The 24,387-nt window shown below is 36.9% G+C and overlaps 1 protein-coding gene across 2 annotated transcripts in view; it reads right to left on the bottom strand.

Annotated features, from left to right (window-relative positions):
- Positions 1-3,197: 3,197 nt before the first annotated feature.
- Positions 3,198-24,387, bottom strand: part of LOC145984131 (nucleoporin Nup188-like) — a 236,228-nt gene continuing 215,038 nt past the window's right edge. For both annotated transcript variants that reach the window (XM_083117569.1, XM_083117567.1), the window contains exon 26: positions 3,198-4,247. In XM_083117569.1, the coding sequence (XP_082973695.1) occupies positions 3,573-4,247 (675 nt within the window). In that variant the 3' untranslated portion in view covers positions 3,198-3,572. The remainder of the gene's footprint in view (positions 4,248-24,387) is intronic.

Raw genomic sequence — 24,387 nt, 5'->3', positions numbered from 1 at the left:
ACCTGTCAGCACTAGCATTATTTTCGTCACCTCAAGCTTAGTTTCATTTTGATATTGTTGCCGTAAGGAAGAATATACATTTAAAACAACTTGCTTGACTTTGAAGAGCTTTTCCCAAAGTAACACGTGGGCAAAAACGTGCACTGAACAGGAGACCTCGATTCAGCCATTCTTGCCGCTGTGTAGCACAATTAGCAACGATAAACACATGGTGAAAATAGTGGGGTGTGCAACACTGGTATCACTGATTCCACGTGCCATGCAAAGTGTTCCAGTCCCTCTCAACTTGCTCTTGAGTTTAAGTTTTCCTTTCGCGCAACCGACAGCCCAGTTGGCTGATCTGTCTGCGGTTCCAAGTTCTTCTGCTCAGTGATTGCAACCAATCAAGCCCATTCCTGTTAATGTATGTATTATTTTGTCTATATACCGGGTGCATCAAAAAAATGTATACACACTTTGAACTGTCATAGAAAATTTATTTTCCAACCTACAAGGTTAAATTTCTAGGAAAAGAATGGCTACAGTCCAATTTGAAAAATAAGTGTACTTTCTGGTCAAACTGAATGTTCCAAATGGTGGTTAAAGTAAATGTTCAAAATGTTGGCCTTCAGCTTCGATACATTTCTGAGTACAAGTCACGACTGATTCTGTACTTCACACCGAAGTGTCCAATGGGATTTCTGCACACACCGCTTGAATCCCATCCCAAAGTGTGTCCAGGTTACGTGGTTTACGATGGTACACCTCATCTTTTACTGTGCCCCATAAGAAAAAAATAGTGTAGAGTAAGGTTTGGAAAGCGTGTAGGAAACTAGATTGGTCCCCTGCGTTCTATCCACTGGCCTGGTACATTTTGATCCAGGTATACTCACACATCCCTATGATAATGTGGCAGGGCATCATCTTGTTGGTAATAAAACCTGTCATTACCGTGCATTGCACGAATGGCAGGGAAAATGGAATCAGCAAGCATGTTAGGTACTTTTCTTCAGTTACAGTACCTTCAAAACGGAAAGGACCAATGAGTCCCCTAGGAGACAAACCACACCACACATTTACACCAGGCAAATTCACAGCCTTTTCAATAGTAATGTGGGGATTATCTTCAGCCCAGGACACACAATTATGCCTATTGACAGTTTCCATTAAGTTTGAATTGTGCTTCATCCGACTAAATAATGCTACCCATAAATCCCGGTTCACGTGTAACCATCTCCTGAACCCATTCACAAAATGGTACCCTGCAATCTGGGTTGTCTTCACTTAGCTGTTGCACCAGCCTTGGAATGTACACACTCAAGTTGCCTTTCTTCAGAATGCATAAACACTAGCACTTACACCACTCTCACGTGACCCTTGCTCAGAAATGTATCAAAGCTGAAGGCCAACATTTTGAACATTTACTTTAACCACCATTTGGAACATTCAGTTTGACAAGAAAGTACACTTATTTTTCAAATTGGACTGTAGCCATTCTTTTCCTAGAAATTTAACCTTGTAGGTTGGAAAATAAATTTTCTACGACAGTTCAAAGTGTGTATACATTTTTTTGATGCACCCGGGATTACAAATGAAGTAACTGTTTTGTGGCAAGCAGAACCTGGTACTTTTAATTTTTCTGAAGGGGCATTTTACACCCCTTGTTTTATTATTTTCAGTAAGAATTTTAGATAAGGGAATATATCCATGTGTACACTGAAGGGTGCAATGCAAAATGGTGTGATATGCTGATGCACCCAACAATTTTAATTCAATCAATCAAGGAAGGTTGGGGTAAGTCACAAATTTTGAGACCATGATAACTACAGCAAATTTAGAGATTTTTAGCTTATATTAATCACAACTAGATACACCTCAGGAATGATTTTGTTTTTTTCATTTGTTCAAAGCATTTCAAGATTGTAGATGAAAAATGGATTTTTCATATGCTGAGGTGGATTCCAAATTCTGGTGATGCTTTCAAATCTCTGCCTAAGCTACATTTTTGGAGATTAAGAAAACAAACTCGAATAAGAATTTTAGGGCATTACTTAAGCTATAGTTTGACAATAAATGTTTTAAAATATGGTGCATGCTTGGGGAGCATTGGTGACCAAATTGGGGGTCACTAATATTTTGACTATGGGAATTGGCATTTTTATAGCAGCCAGCTATTTTGGTGGATGGATAAGGTATTCCATTTGGATGAAATCAGACAGGCAATTAAATAAGGTACACTTATAATTTGGCATGGTTAATACACAGATGAGGTATTTATGCTTGAAACATCCAGAAAAATAATGGGAAAACACAACTGTGATAAACTGTGAACAAATTATATTGAAGCAGATTTAAAACCTTGTGTTTTATAGTATTTTTGGATTATTTAATGGTCTATGGCAGCTTATAAGGAAATTAAATAAATGAGATAAAAATGTGTTTGTAGCTGTAGTATAGATAATTCCAGCATAGACACTGCAGTCACAAATTAATTTGATTCATAAACTGAAGTTCAGAATGGAATATTCACTAATAGTATTTACTAAAAATGTGCTGCATCTTGAAAAAAAAAAACATTCTTTAACATGTTTAAATTTGAGTGTCATTGCAGGGGGGAAGAAGGTAACAAATCTGATTGATAAAATTACAAGTCTCACAATAAAAAAGTTAGTTATTGCTTTTTTTCCTACACTGAAAGGTTCCCGCACTATTCAACTTGATTTGTTATGTTACTGTGTTGTTTGTTAATGTATTTATCATAACTACTCAAAACTGCATTATGTTCATAAATGATGATGCATCCAAGTGTACACAAACATATGAACTTTTCTTGTTTGTTTCATTGATTGATTTGGTTTATTTTACTTAGCTTTTTTTGGTTTATTTTACTTCGCTTTTCTGACACTTTTGGCTAATCTCCAATTCAGAATGAGTGATGATATGGTGAAATTGATGAAGGGACATACAAACAACACCCATGTCTAGGTTGAGATTCGACCCCGGGACCTCTGGCATTGTAGGCATTTCTCTTGTTAAAATAACAAGTTATTAGTTCTTACCTATAATAAGGTGCCAGTATGGAGTAACGTGTACTGTGAGAAAAAAAAGCACTGGTTATAACATATTTTGTACACCACCCCCCCTGCACTTTTTTGCAATTTCAATACTTTTAAAAATATTTCTGCATATCAAGTACAGAAAAATAATAACTATTTAATTTGCACCATATTTATTAAAAATTACTTCACATTGTTCATATACATGTCACAAATAACAATTTTTCTATTATTATTATAACTTGTTCACCACACATGATTACAAATTTTCTGTAGAACAAATATAGAAATTGAAATAACATCAATTTTGTCAAACTCTAATATTTACATCATGTGTGTGTGAATGTATTTCATTAAGCACATGGGCACAGGAACCTAATTCATGATCAGCCACATTAAATTTTAAGTTTTAAAATAGAAAGAAATATTCCAACAATGGATATATTTTAAACAAAATTAAATCTGCGGCTCTAAAATTAATTTCATGTGTACTCATTTTACTTTCAATTTACAATTTTTCCCATGTTAATGTAGAAGTTACAGAGAGTTGTCCCTTTCAAATACATTACGAAAGATTAACCACATCAGGTCAAGAAACTTACGCTGCAAATCTTCGTAACTTCTAATATTAGATATATTACCAAACTCACATTCTAATTCTCTCATGGGATGGGATGGAGTAGATGATTCATTAGATCCAACTGGAGTTTCTGAAGAAGAGTCTCCATCCGAAGACATCTGCGAATGAATACCTCTTCTTGATGATCTTCCCTTGGGGTTAAAAAGGCATCGTCGTGCTTTTGGTTGCTGTGGTCTCCTATATAGTGATTCTTCACTACTACTACTTTGAGAAATGTCCATGGAGCCAACAGATGACTTGCCATTGGTCTGAGAAACATCCATTAAGGCAAGAGATGATTTGTTCTCAGAAAGTGCACTTGAAGCAGGTGGAAATAACGTCCTTGCAACAGGTTGTGAGGGTGGAGTAGATGCAGCTAATGGCATGAATGCACTTGGAGCAAGTGGAAGGGGTGGAGTATGTGTACCATGTGGAAATAGTGCCCTTGCAGCTGCAGGCTGCGTGGGTGGAGTAGTAGGTGCACCCAATGAAAAATGTGTTCTTGAAGTAGGACGAAGTGGTGCACTTGTAGCAAAATTCAGCATGGGAAGTTCAGGAGCTTTTGCCTTTCGAACATTTTCAAAAACCATTGTCTGAAATGAAGAGAGTAATTATATATAAAATAAATGAAAGTGATATGCATTTGAAGTGCACTAAAAGGTACATAATGCAGCAGAATTCCTAGTTTTGGGGTGAACAATGTTTATTGGCCTATAGCTAATTTCTTAGTATTATCTTGTAAAAAGATGTAACGACTTTCATATTTGATGGGTAACACCCAATCATCACTGAGCATTTTTCTATGTCATCATCTCCAATACCACAATTATGATTCTCTGAGATCAGGCTATTGACATAAAAGTCATCATGTCTGGGAAAGGGTGTCAATAATTTTAGTTATGTAAACTTAAGTTGTTAGACCATTAAAAGTGTAACAAGACTACAAAATGTTAGATTTATGGTTTTTCAAGGAGGGGGTGATGGGGGATTCCCCTACATCCAATATCTATAGAATGATATTATTGAAATTATACCATTCTCTCACCCTTATGTACTCAGCATTAAGTTTTCAGGTGCTAAACAACTTATGTATTATGTTTCCTAGATAGCAAAGAGTAAAATGAGTGCAGAAAGGAAAATATAAAAAATTCCCCAGAAGAGGATTTTTCTGACTGAAGGTGTAAAAATATGGCCTTACCTAAAATAAATAGCACCTCTCCCCACTCCTCTCTACTTAACATGTGAACTTTCAGGGGAAGATTAGCGCTTGATTGGCTGATGTCTAACATAAAACTTGCTACATGACAAAACAACTTGTACACTCTTTCTTACATATTAAGATTTGTAACGCATTGTCATAAATCCCCTATAGAAGAGGGAATTTCTCATGGCAAGAACCCAGGACTCCGGGGTTGGTGTCGAGGTCGGCACGAGTGCCGCCATCAGAAATTTGAATACCCACCCAACCCATTCCCCCCACTCAACAAAAAAACAAGCATGGATCTTAAGCACCTGTAAACAAACACAAACAAACAAAAACGACTCCCACGGGTGCAGATGACGAGACCGGGAACGGACAGTGCAAAAATCCTGATGCATATCAAAAGAAGGAAGTGCTATGCCTCCGCTGCTACAGTGGAAAGTGAAAGGCCCACATCAACTAGCGCCACCATGAACACGAGCAGGAGAAAAAGGAACCATGCCAACTGCGGCAAGACAGTACATGTCTGACGAAGTCACCAGACAGGTGGCAAAATCGATTGTGAACAAAAAGTGCACGGAAAAATGAAACACGAACTCATTAGAATGAATTATATCTCTGTGTAACCGCCAAACAGATATCTTAAGATACAATAGCAATCTTAATGTTTCAGAAGTATCTTCATTTATGTGACACAATATGTGTGATTGGTGAAGCATAAAGATGACAGAAATTATACAAAAAAATTGCCCAACAGTGACTAGGTGTCGCCCACCAGATAATGGAAGTACTTACATCAATCCATAACACGGATGGGAAAGATTAATGTTACTCTGTGACAATTTACACACATTGGTGTATCAGCAAAATTACCAACATTTTAACCTATCCCATATGTATCTATAAATAGCCTGTAATTTACTGCAAAACTGTCATTTTGTTATTGTTATCAATATAAGCATATAATTAATATGTCCTGGTTTTGTAAAGTATGTTTTAAAATATACAGTTTTTCTTTCAAAGGCAAAAACCCATTGCAGTCACCCGGTTCCAAATATAGGGGTTGTTCACCTGAAACATAGACTTGGGTGTAGAAGCTAACACTTTTTAGATGCAAGAAAATACACAATATCAAAAAGATAGCGTACTGATATTACTTCGACAGAAGCTACAGATAAGCAACCCCACCATTCAGTCAACTGTCCCAATGCTGAACAAGTTTCTGGATACAGTCCACAAAGAAGGGTGCTGGTTGCGTGTTGAACCACTCTTCCACAGCATCTAGAACTGCTTGATCGGAGACAAAACGCTTACCCTTCAGAGTTTTCTTCAACAGACCAAAGATGTGAAAGTTACAAGGAGAAAAATCTGGGATGTATGGTGGGTGTTCCAACCCACCGAAAATGGCGTAGTGTGTCATCATTGCATTGGCGTGTGGGGGCATGCGTTATCATGGAACATGCTCACACCTCATGAGAGTTTTCCTGGCTGTTTATTTTTGATGGCCCTTCAGTTTCTCTAAGGTGACACAATAACATTCACCTCGAAACTCGGCACACCACTTAAAACACTGTGCTTCTTTTGAAACATGCATCCCTGTACACAGCTTGCATTTGCTGAAAGATTTCACTTTGCACATGAATTGAATGACGCCCCATTGTACGCACTTGGAATGTATCCATTACACATCCCTTGTGTTTCCTCCTCTAACCCAGCAGATGCATGCAACAGACTGTGCACATTATGTTCTGTTACTATGAACCACACTAAGCCCTACAATGCTGCCACCATCTAGCCTCTCTGTCAAATACTTGCAGCTCTGTCTACATTTTACTTGAATGACCCCTATATTAAATAAGGAGGTTAATGAGCCATTCATGTTCCTCAAGGAATATTTATAACTTTATATTGGATCAGTAGAATAGGTATTATCGATATCTTGCATTGGTACTGGCACAAGTTTCATATTAGTTCATCCCTATTGTATAATAAAATGCGAACAGAAAAACTAAAAACTATATTGCACGGTGCACCTTAGATTCTGATGCACCAACAGTCACCACTTTCACTTTAGTAAATATTAAATGTGGCTTATTTTATATTTTTTTAAATATTTTACACAGCTGTTGTGATTCTTTAGACTAATAACAGTGATAAACATGAATAATGATTGCATGAATTTGATGAAGGGATACTCATAAAGCAATGTCCATGCAAGGAACATGAACTTGGGATTGTTGGTATCAAGATCCAGTAAATGTGGACAATCCTACTGCAATCAGGTGGGAAGTATGGCATAGCCTCTCTACATAGTTGTGCAGAAAACATAGTTAAATATCACAGTGGAACCCCAATTTTCCATTTTCATGGATTATACACTGAGTCTTCATGGTTCCAATAGAGCAAAATGTTATAAAGTTTTCCCAGATTTTACATTTTCCGGCCCCTGAAAAGTGTAAAATCGAGGTTCCACTGTTGTTAGTTACTTGGTAGGCAGACTCTTCAACTGAATCTGGATAACAGAAGGGCATCCCCAATTGTTAGAGGCATGCAAATTTAGTTTTTGACGAAAACACAAAATATGAAATAACATGCTGTAATGTTTGTTTTTCATGTTTCTGAAAGGTGTGAGGTGCATTTTCGTACCCTGTTTTGTCACGAAATAATGCGAAATGAAGTGCAAAATGTGAAATATACTCTTAAACAAGAAATTTACCATTTATATATCGACACGACACTTTCTGAAGTCTGAAGTATCCTGTGAGTTATGCAATTCATGGAAAATTGATTAATTCTGCTGTAAATATTTGAGAAGCAAAAATGGACCCCTTTAACAGGAATAAACTTAATACTCTGGTAACTACATAAATGTGCTATTAGAACGGATGAGTTTATTTTGTGTAATAAGTGCAGTTTTTAAATCAAATTTAGTATTATATTCACAATTTTAAAACCAAAATGTCATCTCATATAGCACTTTTGATGTGATTGTTCACCGCTATAACACCGAAACTTTATTTTATTTACAGTTTTTGAACCTGGAATAGATTAATGTAGGTGTTGTGGCATTGGCATGTGGTCTTGTAGACACCAGAGGATGCAAGTTTGGGTAGGTAGTATCTCTTGAAGTTGGGTAGTGCTGTTCCAATTTGGGATATTGGTTTGTGTGCCAGTCGGATGTTGAAGGGTTTGAGGGTCTTGGCGAATTTGCCTGATGTGGTGGGTGGTATGGAAAAGATATTCATTTGGGTTTGGGATTTTGGTTTGAATTATCACTGTCTCGTGGGTGTCTGAGCTGGGCTTCTGCTTTTGCACACCACATGGATAGCTGGCTTTCAGTGTAACCATTGTTTAGTCCTATTTCGGTTACGCACACTATTTTTTATTGGAAGTAGTCTTCTGTGCAGCTGTGTGTGGATGCTCTTCTGTGGAAGTTCATCCATACTCCAGCTTTCTGTTTTGGTGGTGGTTGGATTTGGCATGGATGTACTGGGTGCCCGAACCTGGTTTCCTGTATACGGAAGTGATGAATTTGTCTTGGTATCGTTGGATGATTAGATTGACAAAGTTGAGGCGGCCATTTTCTTCCCTTTCAATGGTGAAATTTATGTTAAGATGTATGTTGTTGAAGGTAGTTAGGAGATGGTTTAAGTCCTCTTCCTGTTTGTAAATGACTAAGGTCTCATCGGCATATCTTCTGTATCTTATATGCGCAAACTCTGACTGGGTGAGTATTGACTTCTCTGCCACGTATAGCACAATGTTGGATAGGGGTGCAGAAAGGGGGTTGCCCATCGCTAGGCTTCCTGTCTGGTGGAAGAAACTGTCTTCAAACTGGAAATAGTTGTGGGTGAGGCAGGCTTGTAGGAGGTTGCAGATTTCATCTGTTACAAATGGGGGCGTGCCTTTGCTGAGGAGCCATGTGCTGGCTAGTTTGCAGTTGTTGGCTTTGACGAAGGAGGTGACAATTTTTTTTTGCTTCAAGGCTGTTCTTTAGGCAGTACGTAAGTTGTGTCATTGTGAGCGGTCAGTTTCTGGAGGAGCCATTTTGTCAGGTGAACACTGGGTTGATTGACGCCGGCCCCTATGATTCTTAGAGAAGTTCCTGGTTTATGAGTTTTGGGCATGCCGTATGCATATGGAAGGCTGGGGTGGGTGTTTGATTAATTTCTTCGTTTCACTTTCTTGGAGGAGGGCACAGTTCTCTATGGCTCGGCGGATGGTTGTATTGTACCTGCTTGTGGGGTCGTGTTTCAGTTTTTTGTAGCCTTCAGAGTTTAGTTTTCCATGCATTTTGTCACTGTATTGGCCTTTTTCCATTATGACATACTGATTGCCTTTGTCTGATTTTATGCACCAACATTTGTTGTCTTGTAGCCACTTTTGGAATTCCTGTTGTGTTCCTTAGTTTACTATGCGCTGTGGGTTTATGACTGCCAGTAGGTTAGGTATGTTGGTGGGGTTTAAACCACGTTTACCACATCCATCATGAATTCAAAAGCAGTTTAGAATATTTTTAACTTTTAAACTATATACTAAGTATGTAATTATGAGCATTGTTAAAATTTGTACTAAAAAGAGTTTCAAAAGACTATGTGCATGAACTAGGGTAGTTCGGGCTACAAATGGCTCTCACATGACATTCAGAACGAGATCAATTGATATATTAGGGAGATCTGTTTTGCGCTCCGTGGTAGCAGATATTAAAAGTCGGGAAGATTTTGCTATTATGGTTCACGAAACTTGCGACATATCCATCCGTGGACAATTAATATTCTGCATTAGAACTGTGAATAAAAATTTTGATATTTTTGAGGAATTCATGGGCTTTTATGAGATTCCGAACACTGAGGCCAAAACTTAAAAAAGGGAGAGAGCGAGTCATTCATTAATTTATTTCAGTGATCAGAGCCACCCCCCAATAATTTTGGCAAGTCGGCGCCCCTGTATACGAGATATAATTGTGACAATTTTCTTATCAAAACCAGTAACCATGTTATATTAAAGCACATACATACATACATAACATGTAATTAAAATTACAACACGTTTAGAACACTCAGGTTTACACATCTGTCTCCTCAATATATTTTATAATATTGTAAAAAGTACGTACAGTTATGGACACTGCCGGGTTGAATACATTGACTTTCAACGGAATCGTTACAACCCGGCAGTGTCCGTGACTGTACAAGGTATTGACTTTCCTGCAGAAACAATTTTCTTTAGTTAATATACAATTTATATATGTATTTTTCCTACTTTTGTGTGGCTTTTCTGTAACTTATGCTAACCATGGCAATGAGGATGAATGGTTTATTTAGTTATTCTCTTATCTATAGTCACTTTCGGCCACTTTTGGCTAATTGAGAGAATGAGGAAGAGTGATGAATGATGAGCAGTGTGGGAATGGAGGAGCAGGAGGATCCGATTCTCTTAACTAGGCGTATTTCCAAGTTTTTGTTTTGAGTCCACTTCATGCATAGATAAGCGGATCGAGATTGGATCCGAACCACTATGCTTCAGCCGGGTGTCGAGCCTGGGGCCTTTTGTTTACAAGGCCATACAGTTTCCACTGTGTCTTCAGGGAAGCAATCCCTACATGGAAACTTACGTAAAGCATTGCTCCACCAGTTTCTCATCTATACCATTAGAAACATCCCCCAGCTATCCCCAAGGTTCGAGTAAATATCCCCCCCCCCCTCAACTAACATTCCGTTTAAGGGTTAAGAAGATAAAATTGATAAATATCATATAACCCCCTTGCCGCCGAAGCAGATTTTTAGCAAAATGCAGAGTTTTATAAAAATGACTGTAGATCGGATGCTATTTGGTTTTTTAATTTTGTTTTTGTGGCCGCAGTTGTCGTGGGGAGCATTTGGTGTTTCCGTGATTTTTTGATTGTTGTTGCTTTTTACTGTGGACCCCTGGCAAGGGGTTATTTCCCACCCTGTATTTGTCTTGTGTAGTATCGGTGGTGTGTATGTATGTGTCTTGTGTTGTAGTTGTGCTGTCTAGTATGTTTGTGTAGTAGTTGTGCTGTCTAGTAGGTTTGTTTTGCGTAGTAGTTGTGCTGTCTAATTTGTTTGTGTTTGTCTTGTGTAGTAGTTGTGGTGTGTTTGTGTTTATATTGTGTTATAGTTGTGAAGTGTTTGTGTGTGTCTTGTGTAGTAGTTGTGCTGTCTAATGTGTTTGTGTTTGTCTTGTGTAGTAGTTCCTCCATTCATATTGGGGGTTAGGCGTAGAGCTGACAACTCTGCACTGTAAAAAGCCATGTCAAGAATCAGCAATATAAGGCCATGGATGTTCCCAAGGTAAAATATTCCGGAGGTAAAATAGTCCCCCGTTCGGATCTCCGGGTGGGGACTACTTTGAGAGGTCCCTGGACTAAGGATAAGATCTACGTTAGGAATAAGAAAAATATTAAATTAGGCACCTGGAATGTTCTGAGCCTTTACCGGCCTGGGGCATTTCAGTGTACAGTTAATGAGATAGTCAAGTATAAATTAGATGTAGTAGCTGTCCAGGAAGTTAGGTGGCCAGGAGAAGGGAATTGTAAAACTAAAAATTATACTTTTTTCTATGGTGGTACTGAAAATCATAATTTTGGAACAGGCTTTTTCATAAATAATAGAATTATCTCGGCTCTTAAAACAATAGAATTTATTAATGATAGGATATCATATGCAGTTTTACAGGGTAGGTGGTGTAAAATTATTTTAATAAACATACATGCACCAACGGAAGATAAAGATGATAATACTAAAGATGATTTTTATACAGAGTTAGAACAGGTCTTTGATAAATTTTCTCAGTATGATATGAAAATTCTGTTAGGTGACTGTAATGCACAGATTGGGAAAGAAGAGACATTTAAACCCACGATTGGTAAAGAAAGTCTTCATGAATTAAGTAATGATAATGGTATAAGATTGATTACTTTTGCAACCTCAAAGAATTTAATTGTGAAAAGTACCACTTTTAAACATAAAGATATCCATAAATATACCTGGTCTTCTCCAGATGGTAAAACTCATAATCAGATAGATCATATTCTCATTGATAAGAGAAGGCATACTAGTATAATTGACGTTCGTACACATAGAGGTGCTGACTGTGCCAGTGACCATTATTTAGTAATTGCTAAATTAAGAGAAAGACTCTCAGTGATAAATCATAAGCAACAAAATCTAAAAGTTCTAAAATTTGATACAGGAAAGTTTACTGATGAAAGAATTAAGAAAGATTACCAAATTAAACTGTCAAATAGATTTGATGTTTTGCAGGATTTAAATGATGATGAAAATATAAATGAAACAGACGTAAATAAGAATTGGGAGCACATACGTAATGCAATAGAATCAGCAGCTAAAGAAAGTATAGGATACCATAAACCGAGAAAAAGTAAGCCATGGTTTGATAATGAATGTCATAATCTAATAGAAATAAGAAATCAGGCTAGACTTAGGTGGTTAAATAACTCTGATGATACAAATCTAAACAATTATAATAGAATAAAGCGAGAAGTTAACCGCACGTTAAGAGATTACTTGAAAAGCAAAATTAACGAAATTGAAACAAACAGCAAAAATAAAAATATCAGAGATTTATATAAAGGTGTAAATGAGTTTAGAAAGGGGTGGCAACCTAAAGTAAACTTGATAAAAGATAAAGACGGTGATTTTCTAGCTGACCCAAGCGATATTCTGAATAGATGGAAGAACTACTTTAATGACCTTTTAAATGTCCATGTAGGAGATAAATCAGAAGTGAATGAAGTACACACAGTAGAACCTTTAGTCCCAGAACCTAACTTGACTGAAGTTAAAGATGCTATTAAAAGGCTAAAGAATAACAAAGCACCTGGCATTGATTTAATACCAGCTGAGTTAATTAAATATGGTGGAAATTCATTAATTTGTCAAATTCATAAATTAATTTGTTTAATATGGAATAAAGAAGAAATCCCTCAACAGTGGAAAGAATCCATAATTGTTCCTGTGTTTAAAAAAGGTGATAAAATGAACTGCAATAATTACCGTGGAATTTCTCTACTCTCAACAACATATAAAATATTATCTAACATTCTTTTAACAAGACTAACCCCATATGCTAATGAAATTATAGGTGATTATCAATGTGGATTTAAACGCAACAGATCAACTACAGATCAAATTTTTCACATCAGACAGACACTTGAAAAAAAGTGGGAATATAATCAAAATGTCCATCAGCTATTCATTGATTTCAAAAAAGCATATGATTCGGTCAAAAGAGATAAATTATATAATATATTAGTAGAGTTTGGAATACCTAAGAAGCTTGTTAGTATGATAAAAATATGCACCAGTGAAACAGAAAGTAAAATTCGTGTGGGTATTAATATGTCTGACAAATTTACAATTCATGATGGGTTAAAACAAGGAGATGCATTATCTCCATTGCTCTTTAATTTTGCCTTAGAATATGCTGTTAGGAAGGTAAACGAAACTAAAGAAGGACTAAAATTAAATGGTGTGACTCAGTTGTTAGCATATGCAGATGATGTAGACTTACTGGGGGATGATGTGAATACAATTAAGAATAATGCTAAAATATTTTTCAAAACTGCTAAAGAGATAGGTTTGGAAGTTAACAAAGAGAAAACTAAATATATGCTTACAGGCCGAAACCAAGTGTTAGGTAATAATCAAAATCTAATTATTGATAACAACTCGTTTGAACCAGTTTCCAAATTCAAATACTTAGGAGTAATATTAACAAATGAAAATTATATTAAAGAGGAAATAAAAAGTAGGCTTAATTCAGGAAATGCATGTTACTTCTCTCTTCATAAACTTTTGTCTTCTCGTTTAATATCTAAGAATCTAAAAGTTAAAATATACAAAACAGTAATTTTGCCTGTAGTATTATATGGGTGTGAAACTTGGTCCCTTACATTGAAAGAGGAACATAAATTGAGAGTATTTGAAAATAGGATCCTTAGGAAAATCTTTGGACCTAAAAGGGATGAGGAGACAGGTGAGTGGAGAAGGTTACATAATTTAGAACTACATAATTTGTATTCATGTCCAGACATTATTAGAATAATTAAATCAAGAAGACTTAGGTGGGCAGGACATGTGGCACGAATGGGAGAGGAAAGAGGAGTTTTCAGGATTCTTGTTGGGAAACCTGATGGTAAGAGACCAGTAGGAAGGCCAAGACGAAGATGGAGGGACAACGTCGAGATGGACCTAAGGGAAATCGGTAGGGATGGAAAAGAGTATATAGATCTTGCTCAAGATAGGGACAGATGGAAGGCCTGTGTTGCTGCAGCCATGAACCTTCGGGTTTAAGAAGGCTAGAGAGAGAGTTAGTTAGTTAGTTAGTTAGAACCTGGAATAGACTGTTTTGTACCGAAATTTTGCTTTTTTATTTACCAAAAATATGTGCCTCTACCAATTGTGCAATGGTAATGCTGTCTCACTTTGTAATCAAGGAGTTCCATGTTTAATACCCAGTGGAGCAACAAAGTATTTTGGATCCAACTTTAAACTGTAGATCCAGTCCCATTTATTCTGTGCATAAAGTGGACTTAAAAAATAAACTTTGGATAAGAGACAAACCCACTTCATCTGGCATTCAATACTACAGAAGATCTCCAACAACAGTGTCCCACTCTCACAACCTGCTCAACTATTCATCCATCCATCCCTTGGAAAAATCGAACACCTTAGGGATATTTCACACCGAAGGGTCACTTGACAAATTCACCAATCCAGCACAGGTTTGTGGCACCTGTCATGCCACTACAGTGTGAAATGTTACTGTTTATTGCTCATTCCCAACCAGCATGTGTCCCTTGTTGCTTCACTATAAAAGCTGTCTCAGATAATGAAAGCAGTAAGCCTTCACAATTAATAGGGTACCAAGTAGCACAAATATTAACCTTTAGTGGGTGGATTCTTGCATGCGTGTCTATCCACTCCGAAGAAGACTTTACAAGTGTGTGCTTTTAAAATTTATGGAAAAGAAAAGTCATAGCTTGGGAACTAATTCTGGTAGAGATATGAAATCATTTTTTTTATCTTTGTTTGTTTTGTTTTCAATAACACAGCTTTTAGTGGAGGTGAAATTTATACATGATACCTTCAAATAATGAAAGTTAAAAAAGGAGGAGGAAATCAAATTTTAAAAAAATGGTATTTGGCACATCCCTGTAGCCACAACAATAGACCAAAGTGAATGAAAAATGTAGTATGTAGCAGTGACATATTTCTACAACCATGCAAAGTTGAATGTTGAAAACAGGCTGATACTTCTTGGGGGAAAAAATAACAATGTATAAGAGTGGCAGTGTTGCCAGCAAATGGAAAAAATTCTGGAATTTCTATTTTAGTGTCATTCCTATGGATACTAGATGAACCAAATTTGGACGGAAGCACAACAAAAAAAAAAACACTCTTTGGACATGCAGGGTGGCTACAAACAAGCAAAAATAAAATTCCCTGACTTTTCCAGGTTTTCCAGGACAAAATTTACATTTTTCCCTGACAATTACGAACTAAACTAAATCAATGATTTTGCAAATGGAAATAATAAACTCATACAGATCCAGGTATGGATTTGTTAAGTACCAATATTATCTTCTATGAAATTGACTTAATTTCTCTATTCTCTATGATCTGAATTCAAACTGCAAAATAGTGAATTTGGAAAATTATTACAACTCACAAGCTAGGGAAGGATTACGGACTCTTCTCATACGCAGTAAGTTTAAAATAAAGTACTTGATTATTTTTAAAGTTACGACTAAATGAGATAAGAGTGAAGAGTGATTGATTAAGAAATACAATTTGTAATTTATCAGTCTCCTAATACATTCTCGGTATTATATATTGATATTTCCACTGTGGTTTGGAACCATCTGCTTTCAAGAACTCATATTTCAATGCATAAAGCTACTTCTCTCTTCTCTGTAAAGCAAACAACTTAACTCTTGCACATAAGTGAAACAATTGAATCGAACAAAATAAAGTGTCATATTTCCTTACATTATCAATGAGATTTCTGCTTCAGTACAGTATATCCAAGTGAAGTACTGTGAAACTGACAACATGCAGTTATACCATTATTGCTGATGAAAAGGATATGTAGGTATTAGAAATTTAATGCAAGGCATTTATAGAATTGCATTGTATAGCTAACCACACATTAAAACAGGAACACTCTAAAAATAAAAGATTCTGAAAGTTCATATACGAGGGGCATCCTGAAAAAAGCTCCAATGGTGCCTGTACGCAGCACTAGTGGTCGGACAGCAACACACACACATGTAGGCAGGAACAAGTAGCATGTAGCTGTAATCTGGTACAGTTGCAATGCAGCCATTTTAGGACAGTTCTAGGTTAAAGATTGCAGCTCTCATACAGTCTCCCACTGACTGCGATGTAGCCTACATTGCATGCTCAGAATTTGGCACAGAGACACCAGCAATTGTGTGAGGTGTGCAGACCGGACGTCGTGAGTGATAGCATGGTCAGACGATGGTGCAGACAATTCACCGAAGGCCAATCGAATGTGCACAACCCCATACAGCTGAGTACACACGGGCCCTTTGCATCACTTCAGGTGAAAGATCTTGGACCACTCCCTGTACAGTCCTCGCCTTCATTGTACCAACTCTCATCTCTTTGTTTAACTAAAGAGGTTTCTGGCAGGGCAAGGATTTGACAGCTACACTGCGGTAGAGATAGTTCCAGTCTTTGCTGTCAGACACATATACCATGGGCATACAAAATTTAGTGCCATGCTATGACAAAAGCCAGAACAACGCTGCTGATTATGCCGAAAATTAGGTTAGGACTCACTGTTACTAATGTAATAAATTACAACTGATATTCTTGTTTTATTTATGCCTAATCGGTAGGGACCTTGATATTTTGTTATTTTTTTTAAATTGGTGTATTTTCTTATTTTTTATTGTTTACTATACGGTGTTATTTTTCCCAAAATTCACATTTTAGCGCATTTTCTGGCAAATATCTGAAATTATACATTCATGGTGTTTTTAAACTACTATTTCAAATTGTAAGTCACATGGCTTACACCTCAAAGTGAGAGTTTGATATCTTGATTTTTTTGGGGGGGAAGTTATTTTCCCAGTATATTCTGAAGGGTGCATAATGACCATAAGTGGCGACGCACCCAAAAAATTAAAATCAATCAATCTCACGTGACATACCAAAATATTATGGCACCAAAAATTGGCATTATCTTTTTTTGACTTGTTAGTGTTACGTTTCCCAAAATTCGAGTTTTTGTTTTAGAACATTTATCTGCCAAATATACCGAAACGTAATACTCCATTGTGCTTTTAAACTATTATTTTAAATTGTAGGTCACATGGTCTACGTATTTTCATGACAGTTTGATATGTTGGAACAGATTTTTGAGGAAGTAAAAGTAAAGTGCTCTCCTGCACTTTTCCATGAAGGTGTATAGGGTTGGTGTGATCAGCACCATGCTCCTGGTTACCTTTATTCCTCAAAGTTTCCTCAATGTACCAGCTTCATATGATGCTGGGTGGGCGCCAGAGCAGTTTGAATAGGTGGAAAACATCCCGGTTCTCTCCCTCAGGGGATCGACCCCGGGTCTCTTGCATAGGAGACAGATGCCCTCATGACTGAGTTCCATTATTACTTGCTCGACAAATGCCGATGGTGCGCACTTAGCTTGGTAATTCAAAACATATCTCGTGCGACAAATACGAAGATGTCGCTCCCATGTGACAGTAGATATGCAATCGAACTCCTTTTGGAACCGTGCCACTTTGCTCTCTGATGCAAATGGTTTTGATAGAAGTTGAAAAAATCGTGGGAAATACATGATTTGATGTGGCTGTCGGAATTATTCCATGTACGTATAACTCTATAGTTTACTCTTGAGTAAAATGTTGAAAAACTTGCATGTTCTATGTACACAAACATGGCCTAGAAAAGACAACAATGTTGGATTTCATGAAAGTTTTCGTTGTTTTAGGACATTTCTTTAAAAAACATCGCTAAACATGCCAAAAATTCGTATTTTATGCCAAATTCACATTATTTTGATATTTTGAAAGGGCGAAAAATGTGTCCAGACATCACTGCACATTCCTAAACATAACTTCGCAGCAATTACCATTTTTCACGGTTTTGGCGTTTGAGAAAAATCTATGTCCCTTCTAATTGGAAATTACTTTCTGGCCACCCTTCGTATAAATCAGTAGATGGAAAGTGAAAATTTAGCAGGGCTGGCAGAGAAAAGTCAATTCTTGAAGAAAGTGATTTGCTTTTATGATTGAATGATTTGAGTAAATATGATATTAACATATTTACGTATTTATTATTAGTATTTTATTTCATAATATTGGACATTAAGCTTACTCAGTGAGAGATTAATGACCATCTCTCATGAGTTTAAACAGACAGGACAGAGAGTGGCGTTAATTTCATTGCAATACTAGTGTTGCAGTAAATTTGAGGTTGGGAGCATGCACTTGCCAATTTTTATAACGTTCACCAATGCAGATTTATGTTTCACTTTTTCGTGATAGTATTCAATATATATCCCATTTTGTTGGATTCTTCTTGATATCTAAGAATAGTGCAATGTCATTGTAAACGTATGTTCACTTGTGCGAAACCAGTAATACGTGAGGATGATGAAAGAAAACCTTCGTAAGCACTGCTACATTAAATAAGGTGAAGTGAGCCAGAAGAGTAATAAATTTCCAGCAGCACATTTGCAGTCTAAAGCACTTCTTGGTTATGCATTCGATTTTTGTTGCATGTTGCAGTCCATGCAATTTCTGTCACATGTTGTAGTGAGGTAATTTGTCGGGTGGTGATACTCGACAAAAATCGTATGTATCAATGAAACCTATTTGTTTCCATGTTCCTTTAGTTTGCCCAACAAAATGCCTTCCTACGACATCCGACAACTATCGGATGGCACCACCCACTCTTATCCCCTCCATCTGTTGACAAGTCCCCTTACTACTCCCATACGAACAGGAAAAAAAATGATAATTCAATGCATTCAATGAGGCTTTATCTTTACTCCCCGATGATACCATATGGTATCATGGTGCTGATTACGAAATGAATGTGCTTTTTGGACCTTCATACTCTTATGTTTGGGTGGAAACTCTTGACACAGGTCTGGAGCAAGCACGGGAAAGTCATATTGATGACCAATCTCTCTCCCTCTCTGCAACATATCCATGCTACATTTCCGAACAGAGTTTCACATTTTGGCTCATTATTCAACTTGTATGCCACCCAGGAACATGAAACATGTTTCAATCCCTTTGGAAACATCCATTCTTTGAAAGGAATACTAAGGTTTGCACATTCTCCCCAAAATAGTGGGAGAAGAGGGGGCAAAGTCCAGATTTTTGTTTTTTTTTTTCATTGAAATTCGGTGGTCGCGCTCCCAAACCCCCCTTCCTCGGTTCGGTATTCTGAATTGTACACGGTTGCATGCTATGATGTTCTAGCTGGAAAACAAAACTTATCCGAAGTAGATTGCTCCCATAGTGCCAGTGTTATAAAAATTTTCCTCCAAAAATGCAAATTACCTATTTTTCGTAAAAAACAGAGTTTCACATTTCGGCTTATTATTCAACTTCTATGGCACCCAAGAACATGAAACATGTTTTATTCTCTTTGGAAACGTCCATTCTTTGAAGAGAATACTAAGGTTTGCACATTATCCCCAAAATAGCGGGAGAAGAGGGAGCAAACTCCAGATTTTTTCATTGAAATTCTGGGGTCGCGCCCCCCCAAGCCCCTCTTCTTCGGTTCGGTGTTCTGAATTGTACACGGTTGGATGCTCTGATTTTCTAGCTGAAAAACAAAACTTATCCGAAGTAGATTGCTTCCATAGTGCAGAGTTATAACAATTTTCCTCCAAAAATGCAAATTACCTATTTTTCGTAAAAAAAAATAATTAAAAAATCACATTTTGGCTTATTATTCAACTTGTATGGCACCCAAGAACATGAAACATGTTAAGTTCTCTTGAGAAATGTCCATTCTTTGAAAAGATAACTAAAGTTCGCACCCTCTCCCCAAAATAGGGGGAAGGGGCAAACTCCAGATTTTTGTTTTTTTTCCATTTAAATTCGGGGGTTGTGCCCCCAAACCCATCTTCCTCGGTACGGCGTTCTGAATTGTACACGGTTGCATGCTATGATGTTTTAGCTGCAAAACAAAACTTATCCGAAGTAGATTTCTCCCATAGTGTCCGAGTTCTAACAATTTTCCTCCAAAAATGCAAATTACCTATTTTTTGTTTAAAAAAATCACATTTTGGCTTATTATTCAACTTGTATGGCACCCAAGAACATGAAACATGTTTCATTCTCTTGAGAAATATCCATTCTTTGAAAAGAATACTAAAGTTTGCGGCTTCTCTCCAAAATAGTGGGAGAAGAGGAGGCAAACTCCAGATTTTTATGTTGCTTTTCATTGAAATTCGAGGGTCGTACCCCAAAGCCCCTTCCTCGGTTTGGCATTCTGAATTGTACACGGCTGCATGCGCTGATGTTTTAGCTGAAAATCAAAAGTTATCCGAAGTAGATTGCTCCCATACTGCCCGAGTTATAACAATTTTCCTCCAAAGTGTTCGAATTTAAAATTCCCACCGAGAAGCCAGGGCGAGAGAAATTTCTCTCTCTCTCTCTCCTCCTGCCATCACTGGTTTCTGGCGCCGTGGTTGTGTTGCGCATAAAAGGGGCCTAAAAGTTGAGGCCGAAAATTACGAACGAGATTTTCTGTTCCCGTGCAGAGTTCCATAACGATATCTTTAAATATTTTTTTTTAAAAAATGAAAAAAGTCAATGAAGACTAAATTCCCTGACATTTCTGTGACTTTTTTTGACACCTCAAATTCCCTGACTCTTCCCGGTTTTCCAGGTCTGTCGCCACCATGACATGTAATGCCAGTCCACCAATCTTGGAAAAAAAATGAAATTAGATTAATATTTTCAGGAGTTGTGACTTTCAGTATATTTTGAAAAAAATATATAGTTTTCTTCTGTATACCTAATTATCACATGTTGTTAAAGTGTTATTTTGTTCAAACAAATAATAATGAGAACAAAATAACACTTTAACAACATGTAATTAAGGAAGTAAAAAATATTTTACTTAATATAGCATCAAAAAGTAGTGGTTGAGGAGAGCACATTTTATATGATTTTTCCCATAATACAGAGGGAAATGTCATACCATCATGTGCATACAAACGGTCAAAAAAGACAGAACAGAAATAACATCTGTAGTTTTGAAGAAATGGCACATGAATTGTAATTGCTGCTACACTGTGCTGGTAATAGTTATCTCAGCCATCTGGTGCAGGTTACATGTGACAGGAAGACCTGCTCCCACCCATTTGCTAAAGGTTAAGAAATAAATACTTTAAAAACAACCTAATAAATATGCCCCTTATATAAGTTAAGGCAGGTTGAGAAGTTGGGATGATAATTAATTAACATGCAATTGCATTCTGTCAAAGAGCTGCAAGAGTGGACAAAATTAACAAAAATTCAAGACAATCTAATAAAATGTCCACAGAGATAACACATGCAAGAAACAATTATGGTAAAGATCTTTCAGGAGTGACTGAATATACATGATGAAGTGATAGGGGGTTACAGTCGAATAAATGTAACTCTCTCTTATTAGATACAGCAGAGAAGAAAGTACACAAAATGGTTTAATGTTTCCTGTAGAATTCATAACTCTACTTAACTAAAACTCTGGTAGAGATCTTACAACATACCTTGGATGTTCAAATTTTCTGTTTACAGCTTAAATGCATGTTTTCACAGATAGCTTCAATTTTTTATTGTGTGACATTTCTGAGTGTAACAGTATGACACACAATCTCACTTAGTTCCTACCAAAGACAATGGAGAGGACAAAACTATTCAAATCAAGGCCCTATCACAGGTATGGGTGGCAATCATGGTAACTCTTCAACATAAGATGGCAGAAGTGCAGATGTGAATCTGGCTGACAGGCAAGCCGTGGTGCATTGTGAAAATTTGACCTCATTTACCACAACAATTATTATTCATTGTATATATTTATGACATATTAATTAGATATACAGATCCTTTTTTAAGTTGCTTGCCCTCACTTTGACATCTTTCCCTCCCTTTTTTTTTTTTAATAGGAATACTGGGCCAAAGGGGGGTTACAAAATCCACCACTTCACCTCGGCTCCCTTGGACACACTTGTGAGCCGCCGTACAAACACCAGCAGATTAATGTGTATGGAACATACTGGCATGACTTTGGTGAGGATCAATGCATATCTACCATCACACAGGAGCTGTATGATCGGTATTTGTCATGCGAGAAACATTTTGCATTACTGAGTGAAGTGGCACAGTTCTGCCAAAGATAGTGTGTGCACCTACTGTCACACGGGAGCTGCAACATCGGTATTTGTCGCATGGAAATTTTGTGTTACCGATCGAAGTGGGATATTAACATCAATATTAATATCAGTATTTGTCATATGAAAAATGATTTGCACAGGGTGGCTACAGATAATTAGAAATTAAAATCCATGACTTTTTCAAGTTTTCAAATTTTTTTCCCTGATAATTTTCATCTAAATTCACGTATTTGTACATGGAAATAATAAACTCATACTGCTTCCAGGTATGGATTGTATTAAGTATCTATAGTAGTTTACAAGAAATTTAATGCATTTCTCTGTAATTCAAACTGGAAAATGGTGAATTTGAAAAATTATTACAATTCACAAGCTAGGGACAGATTTTTACAGCAATGCACAGAGGTATACAAAATTTAGTGATGCACTACAACAAGCACCTGAACAATGGAGGTGAAAATGTCAAAGTTATGGGTCACTTTAAGTAATAAAATAAATGTTAATTTATTACCGATGTGCTTGTTTTAATTTATGACTAATTGGAAGTTACTTTCTGGATGCTCCACATATAAAGCTCCAGTCTATTAAATTCAATAACAATAGATGAAAGGTGAAAATCGAGTAGAGCTGGCAGAGGAACATTGATTACTGAGGAAAATGATATGTTTTAAGGATTGAATTATTCAAGTAATTATTAGCATATTCAAATATTTACCTATTTATTATTTCTTTATTCCATAACATTGGACATTAACTTCCCTCAGCTATAGATTAATAATAATCTCTCGTGAGGTTAACAGGACGGGGAAGAGGAGGGTGTAGCAGAAAACTGAGGTTGTCAAATATTTGTAACACTTAACAATGCACATTTTTGTTTCACTTTGTTGTGATATTATTCATTAGAAATATCCCGATTTTCTTCTTCTTGATTTTGAATAAAATGTCAGTGTCATTGCAAAGGTGTGTTACCCTGTGCAAAACCACTATTACACCGGGATGATACCTTCATGTGCATTGCTAGATTGATTAAAATAAGGTAAAGTGAGCTAAAAGGGTAACAAAATTCCAGTGACATCTTTCCAGTGGTGCATCAGTCTAAGGCTTGTGATTTTTGTCCAATGTTAAGGAATGGCAAATGTCGACTGCTGTATCTGAAAAAAATTGCATCCATAAACGAGCCTGAAAGTTTGTCCGACGAAATGTCATACCACATCAGTCAAAAAAATCTGATGCATAAGAGTGCCATGCATGAGTTTTTATGCCGTAGAGAGACAGATATCTTATTGCAACTTGACATAGTTAGATGGTGATATCAGACAAAAATCGCACACGCCAGTGGAGCATAAATATGTCCAGCAAAATGTCATATCACGACATACAACAAAAAATCAGGTTGCATAAAATCCCTCATTCATATTTGTTGGGTGGTGCCAGAGTGTGTGCACCTGTCCCTCCCCTCTTCCGGTTGACAGCTCCACCCACTTTATGATTCCCATACAAACAAGGAAAACATGATAAGTCAATATATTTTACATGTGATATTTAGAGGTTCATTAAATATGTCTGCCCCTCTGGAAATTTTCTCATCCCCTACCTCCTCACCATCCATCACTTGTTCCTGGTATTGTGGTTGTGTCCGATGCATAATAGGGACCAAAAAGATGACTCAAAGGGCTGGCAAGAAGATTTCCCAGTTAAAGTTCAGTCCTTCATTACAACCTCTTAAAAATCCAATACCTGGCAGGTTCATTGCATTGCATCTGCAGTTCAACAAAGGAACATTTGTCAACAAAGACAAAATCCCCTGACATTTCCCTGACTTTTTTGGATCTTTGAAATTCTATGACTTTTTCCGGTTTTCCAGGTCTGTCACCACTGTTTGTATTGCCAAGTGAAGTGAAGCAATTTTACTGGACATTGAGTGCTCCAGGGTTTGATTCCTGGTGCAATCTCTAAAATCTTGATGACCTAGCATAATGAGGATAATTCAGAGCTACTTGAAAGCAACAGCTGACTCTTAATCTCGAAAATCAGAAACTGATGTGATGCAATTTGATTCTGATTATGCACAACGAAAAGTCGCTTGGCAGGTCTTG

The sequence above is a fragment of the Lepisma saccharinum genome, chromosome 2 (genome assembly GCF_977018435.1).
Source record: "Lepisma saccharinum chromosome 2, izLepSacc3.1, whole genome shotgun sequence".
Lineage (NCBI taxonomy): Eukaryota > Metazoa > Arthropoda > Insecta > Zygentoma > Lepismatidae > Lepisma > Lepisma saccharinum.
Note: the sequence above shows the minus strand (reverse complement) of the source record. Positions and strands in the feature narration are given on the sequence as shown.